The sequence below is a fragment of the Charadrius vociferus genome, unplaced genomic scaffold, assembly GCF_000708025.1.
Source record: "Charadrius vociferus isolate BGI_N301 unplaced genomic scaffold, ASM70802v2 scaffold549, whole genome shotgun sequence".
NCBI lineage: Eukaryota > Metazoa > Chordata > Aves > Charadriiformes > Charadriidae > Charadrius > Charadrius vociferus.
The window spans coordinates 2,663,252-2,671,507 of NW_009650103.1; the positions used below are offsets into that span (position 1 = coordinate 2,663,252).

Below are 8,256 nucleotides of genomic sequence, written 5' to 3' on the forward strand. Positions count from 1 at the left end.
GGCGGTGCCGTGCCTGGTGGGTCACCCCTCTTCTCCCGTCGCGGGTGGCGGGCACGGCCCTTGCCACGCCGCCGGAATGGCACAGAGGACGAGCTGAGGGGTAGATGAGAGCAGCAAGTCTCCAAATTAAAAGTTTTCATAGGAATCCGGGGATGAAACACCCTGACACACGCCCAGAGCGATCGAGCTGCCAGGCGTCTGTGTGCCTGCAGGTGGGTGTGCTGAGGCACAGGAGATGTGATTGGGCTAAAACTCTTTGAGGCAAGATCTTTATCTTCTGAGTATTTTGTAAAGAGACTAGCCTGTTTTGGAAGCTAAACGAAAAATAAATATTTTGGTACTGGAGAGGTTGTGCATGATTTGTATCTTGCAAATTCAGTATAGCGTGAATGGACTAGAAGTGGGGGGCGGGGGGAGGACCACCAGGAAATAATACAAAAATAAAACTAAGCGAAAGTCAGATTTTCAGGTTTATCAAATAGTGACTTTAAAAGAAATGGTGGCCTCCGTGGTTGATACTGAGGGAGACTTGCATCTCTCTGTCTTAGTCTACTCAGTTTTTTTTGCAGGTGCTGAAGTGTTTTACTCAGTAGATCTAAAGTAGGGAAACAAACAGGCCCCTTTAGGTATCCGTTAAATTCGATACCTCTGGTGGGGAGAAGACCCGAGATCAGATTTGTAGGAAATGTTATGCTTAATATAGTGGTTAAAGGCTTTTAAACTACTCTTAATTTAGCATTTGATGTTCATTCTATCCATTTGGATGGAGGCAGGGGTTCAAGTGCTTTCATATGGTTTAAATTTGAGAGGGAGCGAAGAGCTCCGGCTTTTCTCTGGCAGCCTTGTATGTGAAAAGTGTTGATAATTAACATGAAATGGAGGTGCAGTATTAGCAGTACGTGGTTGTAGGTACACGGAAATGGAGGCCTACCCAAAAATAGGTCCTGATGAACTCGTCTCATGCTGAGGATTGCTGACTGAGCAGAAACTCAAAAAACGAGAAACAGAGCAGTAATGGTGTAATGGTTTCAGAGCATTTCAAATGCTCCTTATTGCGTTTTTGTTTGTTATTGTTAGCTTTTTTCTGTTTTATTTGCATAAGTTTGTGTAACATTTTCACCTTCTGATTTGATTTGCTTGTGGCCAAAATAGTATTAGATTTTCTTCTTTTCTGAAGAAAAGTAAGAACAAGGAGGTGTTTGAACACTGCAATGAAGATCACAAAGAGCCTGGACTGAGCAGAGCTTTTGTCCAAATAAGACAGGGACATGTTTATATATTACTACAGCAGCATGGCACCTTTGTAGGCAATATTTTTTGTAAATTGTAATGATTTCTTCAAATGTATATTTTTTTCCTCATCTGCAGTCATGATAACTTCAAATGATGTTATACACTTGTATTACTATAACCAGTTAAAGGCCTATCTACTCTTTAATCCATTGAGTTTTTATGAAGACTCTCATTTAAAAAGTGGATTTTTATGTTTGTGGACATTGGCATTACCAGCAAACGCAATTGGCTTCTGGTGTTATTTGTCAACAAAATGTTTCTGTTTTAAAGTTGGAATGGATGGATTTTAGTGGGAGAACAATCAAGCTTTTTGTTGGTAGCTTCATCCAAAAAAAACCCCAAAACATTTCACCAACTTAGGCTGTCTCAACATTTATTTTTAAAAAATATTTACTCTTTTACTAGGATATTACAGCTATCTTCGAGGATGCAGACTCATCTACATTAGACAGCTCCTGGATTACTGTGCTAATTTGGTATAGTTCAGCAACTACTTTGTCTGTAAAAAGCTCGTGCTAATGTACTTAATTTTTATTTCCTTTCTCATTTGTTAAACCTTGGCAATACTATCATTGCAAACTTCATAGCAGAAGGTAATCCTTCTGGAAAATAGGAGCAGTTCTTACTTTTGTGTAATTTACGTTTTGAGTTTCATACTGCTTCTCCTCTCAGAACAGGCTTTAAGCTTAGAGTCATCGCTGCTGCATTCCTAATCACACATTTAGTTTTATTACGGTAGTGTCCAAAGTGGCCATTATAGTTAATTGTACTTTTTCTGTCTTAAAAGATGATTGAATCAATCCACCAAAATGCCTATGGGCTGCAATTATGTGTAGTAATTTTCAGTGTGGAAGTAACAAACCCTTGGAAATCTCATATACAACAACCCTTGAATTATATGCAGAAGCAATCCACTCCTCTGGATTTGGAACAACTGGTCCAAATCTACCAATTGTTGTTCCAAATCTACCAATAACAATTTCCTTCAAGAAATTGTTCTTTAAACACGTTTGGTGGGGAACTGCAGAAACCTTGTCATTATTCGGGAAGCAGCCTATGCATTAAAATACGTAACTCTCAAGTAGCACGCAGGGAGAGGTTCCTCGTGATGCATCTCTTCTCTTCCTGACTGAAACTTCACAATGGAAAATAACACACAGCATTGCATCTGCCTGCTGGAGGGAATACACAGGGTTTATGCAAAGACAGTATCTTCCTCGTAATATGTGGTGGGTGGTGTGGGGGTATTCTGTAGCATTTCTGAAGTGGGAGGTTTGACCAACCTGCTGGATTTCCAGTTTGTCCGATACATACATTCGTGTCATTCACTGGAACTTGTTTAGCACAAAGAGAAATAGTGTTGGTTAATGTGATATCACTCATCTACCCCTTTCAGATAGTTTTTGAGTTAGTATTTGAAAAATACTAATGCTAATTTAAATTTCATCAGCATTTAAAAAAAAAAAAAAAAAAGCCAACCAATCCAGACTACAGTGCCACAGTAAACTTACAGGCTCTAGGTTGTTCACTCCAGCAACTTTGGCATCCTTTAGAAAGGAAAAGCTCCTTCTTAAGCAGGAGCAAATGCAAAGCAGCACACATCCCAGCTGGTGCTCTTTAACCCAAGTGTTTAGCTAGAGATGGGTTTGCATTGTTGTGAGTTGGCTATTTGCATGGGGTTCATAGTGCTTCCATTCATCGCATGGAGGAGGATGGAGACAGGTGGAAAAAGGAGGCAGAGTGGTGAAAGTTGAATGAGATAGATACCCAGAAGCTAAACTTTTTTTTTTTTTTAATTTTGCATTTTATTTGGTGAAATAGACTGTTGTATCTTTTGTGCTCCCGTGAATACATGCCCATCTGCTCTAGCATGCTTGTAGTTACTCCTGGTGCCTGTTCAGCGCAACTGAAATTCTCTATCAGCTGCCCCATCCTCCTCCAAAGACAAATAAAGGTCAAGCTAAATTTCAAAAGCAGCTAGGCCTGCAACTGTCAATCAGATCTTGAACTTGATGAAGCTTTCATGCTCTTTGCTATAAAAGCAAGTTTAATTTTAGTGCTTTTTAAATTTTATTGATACTTGGGAATTGTGGTGTACCTTCAAGTTCTGCCCACAGCTGTTTTGATTTAGCTTAGCTTTAAAAAGTAACTGTCTAAGGACTCTCTTGGAGTGGTTCTTCCTTAAAGTGATTGCTGCAGTGGAGCGTGGCTCAAAAAGATAAGTTCTGAGCAAAATGAGAAGGAAAAAACTATAAATGAGTTGAAAGCTTTTATTGAAGTTATATAAGCATATTTATAGAAATACTTGAACTCTTGTGGGTTTTGCTATGAAAAATTTATAAAGGAAACTTACAGTGATGTTCAAACTCAACTATTTAGCACTCTGGTTAAACTCAGATATTTTTTGAGGTATATGTAATGTATTCCTGAACAGTACTAAAAGATAAAGACAGCTTTCAGTAGACAATACTGTCTTGGGTTGTGTGCAGTTCTGGAGGCCTGGGAGAAAATTGTAAGCTTGGTAAATAGTGAGTCCTCCTTAAAACAGCTATAACACAAGATGCAAAAAATTGATGGTTTTGTAATTGACAGACATGTGGATGAGTAGCTGTTGGATTAATTTTATTCAGTTATATATATTATACATGCTTTATTTTATAAGCTTAGCTAAAAAGCTAGGGAATACAATCCGGTATCTTGCAAGTGTTGGGTTGGCCTCTATTTCATCTTCCTGGATTCAATAAAATGTCTTCATCCCTGGAAGTGCTACATTGTGTGTTGGGATTCTTTTGTATTTAAGTGGATTGAAAATAACGATGCAGCTAAGAAAAAAAAAAGGGAGGTTTTAGTTATTTTAAAAATCAGTAGATTGTATTACACTTGAGGATAGAAATGAATAGCAAATGAGAATCGACTGCGGGCTTGATTTTTATGCCACTGGAATCTATCGTAGTGCTGTTGTTGACTTCCATGGGAAGCAGGGCAATCCATCAGCTGGATCCGTGATCGCTTCTGCTGAAAATTGAAAGATATCTTTGTTTTCAGAGTGGGAATCTGCAATTAGAGTTGGTGTGCTGGATTGTGGGGAAGAGGAGAACTATGAGACGTGCAAAGAATATGGGATTCACTATTACCCGACTTTTAGGGTAAGTGGCACAATATATTGCCTTAGATAAATAATGCATGCTTTATAGTAACTAAAACCATAACAAACTTGCTTGCACAGAGTGTTACATGTACCTAGTTGCGCTTTAGCTGGACTTTTCTTTGCTTTTGCTGAGAAAGCTGCAGGGTTGATAAAAGATTAATCTGAGTTCTTCTTGCTGAATGCAGTAGCTGATACAGTTATTTACAGCAGTAATTCAGTCCTCAGTTCTGAATCTTAAAAGTTCACAGAATCACAGAATTTTCAGTTGGAAGGGACCTCTAGAAAGTGTTATGTTCTTAACTTATATAACACCTAGTTGTAATGTAGTTGTTAGATAATAACAATTTGTATAAATATTTTTCAAATTCAAGTGTTCATCATGTGGTTTTAGTGGTTTTAGTTTTGGTATGTGAAAGTAAAGATAATATATTTAAATTGCATCATGAAATCATCTGATTTCATGATGAATTAAAAGTTTACTCTTGATTATCCTTCACAATTTTTCTAATTAATTTCATAATTTACTTAAACTGTTTTTTAAAAGGGATCCTGTGTTTGCCAAAAGTATCTGCCATTGTTCATTTTCAGGTCTAAGTGCAATTTTTAAGTTCTCTGTCTTTGTCAATCTGTATAATCACATTATTAACCATAAGTTTGAGCAGAATGTGATAGATGGAGAGGATTGAAGAAACCGTGTTTGTTATGACAGGAGAGAGAACAGGAGACATTTCACTGTGGAATTTGTGATGTTCTACCTTAATAGGAAGAACATATTTTTTTTTTTTTTGTCTTTAAAGTTTTGGGTGTAAATTGGAATGTGCTCTATTTTTTAATAGCTGAAAGCAGTCAAGCTCCATTATATATCATGTTTAACCACTGGAGGGAGTTGAGAAAATGTGAATAGTGTTCTAAGCACATACACAGTTGTTAGTACTGATTTGATAATCAGTTAATTTGTATTTGGGTTAGCGTTTGCAGTAATGGATTAATATACAGTATTGAATTATGCGTTATGGTATTTTTCCTCTTGGCTTTATTGTATACCAGAGCTTCAACTGGTACATATGAGCCACCCTCGTACAGTTGAGAAGCAGGGCTTTGGAACTCATAGGCTAAGAGGGAAAACTGTCTCCTGAACAGACAGATAAAAATGTTTTGTAATTAGAGCTGTAGAAAGTAAAAACTCTTGAAAGCCATTTTTGTTTCTAAACTGAGCTTTTGTCTGATATAGTAAGTTATTTTCAAAGTAATAATCCTTTTTTTTTTTTTTCTCCCGCATAGTACTTCAAAGCATTTACAAAGCAGTTTACTACTGGAGAAAATTACAAAGGTAAGAATAGGCTAGTGTAAGAAATCCCCAGAGCAGTTATCCTATCAGCCTGGAATGTGTCACATAATAAGCAAAATCCCTTTGCCTGTCAGTTAGTTTAGACAGCTAGAGATGGGTTGGACAGTAAATAGCTCTTTAAGATATGATATTACAAGTACTCTATGAAAATGGAATATCAGGCAGAATTATAGTCAGGCAAAACTTCTGTTCAAGAACTTAGGTCTCAGATTCCTCATTTTTTTGAAATGTAATTCTTAATTTTCACAAACGGCTAGATAATTTTTTAAAATTCCTTTTTTCAGCCACACACCTCATGAGATCCAATTTGCTCAATCTTGACTCTGGTGCTTTTTGATCCCTCAGCCACTTTCCAGGCATCCTGAATCTCACTGGGGGAAGCCCTATTCAGATGTTGACTAACTGAAAGCAGGCTGATCCTGTGTGTCTGACAGGATCACAGCTTGAGGTGGTTTGTCTGGGGACAAAAGTAATGTTGTCTTTTTCAATGGATTAACATTTAAAAGGCCAGAGGTCAGAAGAGAGACCACCTGCACCATTAACCCTTCACATAGAAGCAGACTGTAGTTGCACCTGTTACTTCTTGGCATTTGTGAGAGCTTCTGCTTTTCAATTAGTTTCTTTTAAAGCAAATAAAATATCCTCACACATCAGTTATTTCCTCATGCTGTTATGTGGCTTTGTAACCTCACCTGGCCCATTTGGTAAGAATGGTACATCTTTGCAGTTTTTCATGCATGATGAATATACTTATTGCAAAAAAGCTACTGAAGTTGCCCAGACCAACTATTGTGAAAATGAGCACAGATTTAGAGTGAAGTGTTGTTTAAAGAGAAAATCAGCAAGGCAGGCAGATGGTTAGATTTGGAGACGTCTTGAGGCTTTATTAATTTTGGGGTGGGATGACAGGTTTTAAATATGATGCCATCTCAACGTTAAAATAAAATCCTACAATTAAATCCTTCATCCCTGTTCTTCAGCCAAATAGTATTCTGTTTTTTAAGTTTGAGTTTAAAACAAAAACCTGACAAAGAAAAGTGTGAGAATGTATGAAAACCTGCATGTGAGTACTTTTTTCCCAGTTTTGTGAAGTATTGTATTTTTTTTTTCTTAACCTGTACTCAGCAGGAGCAGATCGAGAGCTGCAAACAGTTCGTCAGATGATGATTGACTTCTTACAGAACCATTCCCAAGAGTTGAGACCGCCCGCTTGCCCGCCACTGGATCCAGTTTCGTAAGTTCCTTGTTTAAAATACAGCTGGTGCATGCTTCCTATGTTAATTAAATAAAATGTAGAAGGTCCTATTAAAGATGAAGTAAGCTTTTTTCCTTATTATCAGTTCTGCTATGAGATCATAAAAGGAAATTCCGTCAGTGGGTGCATTGCATTCTACCTGTGCTAAATAACTTTTCTTTTCTTAAAAGGGCCAGTGATATTACTTCTCTTTTTGACAAGAACAGCCATCATTATACTGCCGTTGTGTTTGAAAGTAATAACTCCTATGTTGGACGAGAGGTAATGTATGGCTCAGGAATGACATAATGAATATGAATGAATGTTACGATAACACAGCTGAGTTTTATGTTATTTAGCCAAGCAACACAATTTCTGATTATATGACTGAATTAAAGGGTTTTAAAGGGCAGGTTGTGCATATTTGAGATATCACAAAGTCAAGGAATTATATAGGGCTGTTGTATTTAGTCACACAGAGGAACTTGCTTACAAATGAGTGTGATGTCATGTTAACTTTTTCCATTCACATCTTAGTGGAAGATTAATTTATGAGTTTAGCACGATTCTCTTGTCTTTCAAGATTACAACAAAAATATTTTTAGATTATGTTATTGATTTGTTACTGCTAGAGAACTATTCATAATATTCATTCTTCTGGGCAACTTTTGTGATTCCAACTGTTTATAATAATCTAAATGCTCTGGTTCTCTTTTTTCACATATAGGTTTTAGGAAATTATGTTCTATATTAGGATGATAGCATAAAATTTTCACAGATCTGAGGCACTGAGGAAGTGGAAGTGTTTGGTTTTGTGCTTCCACTGCCATGCCTCCCCCCCCCAATAAAATATTTGATTTGGCATCATTTCACCACCTAATGAGCCTGCTGTTAGCTTAGACAACTGTTACTTTTCTCTTCCTGCCAAGATTTAGGATAAGTAAAGAAAATAAATTGCATAATTATCTAGGCATAATTTGTGTAGAAACATCCAATGTCTGTGAAATGTTTCTAATTAGATTTGATGCTGAGATGGCCCAGTTGCATAAGTGGAGGAGAGTGTGCTGCCAAAAGCGAGAATCCCTTTGAGAAGCAGGCTGCTTCCAGACATTTGTTTTCTGGAGGCTGCTGTGTTGAAACAAGTGGGCATTACTGAAGAGAAGAAAGGTGATGATTATAAAGTTCTTCAGTGTTTTATCACACTCGCTTTAATTTTATTACCTTGCTGTTATA

At 37.2% G+C, this 8,256-nt stretch overlaps 1 protein-coding gene across 1 annotated transcript in view; it reads left to right on the top strand.

The window, feature by feature from the left end:
• Window positions 1-8,256, top strand: part of QSOX2 (quiescin Q6 sulfhydryl oxidase 2) — a 28,333-nt gene that overhangs the window by 3,872 nt on the left and 16,205 nt on the right. The window contains exons 2-5 of the mRNA XM_009892339.1: window positions 4,339-4,439; window positions 5,723-5,771; window positions 6,918-7,023; window positions 7,215-7,305. Of these exons, the coding sequence (XP_009890641.1) occupies window positions 4,339-4,439; window positions 5,723-5,771; window positions 6,918-7,023; window positions 7,215-7,305 (347 nt within the window). The remainder of the gene's footprint in view (window positions 1-4,338; window positions 4,440-5,722; window positions 5,772-6,917; window positions 7,024-7,214; window positions 7,306-8,256) is intronic.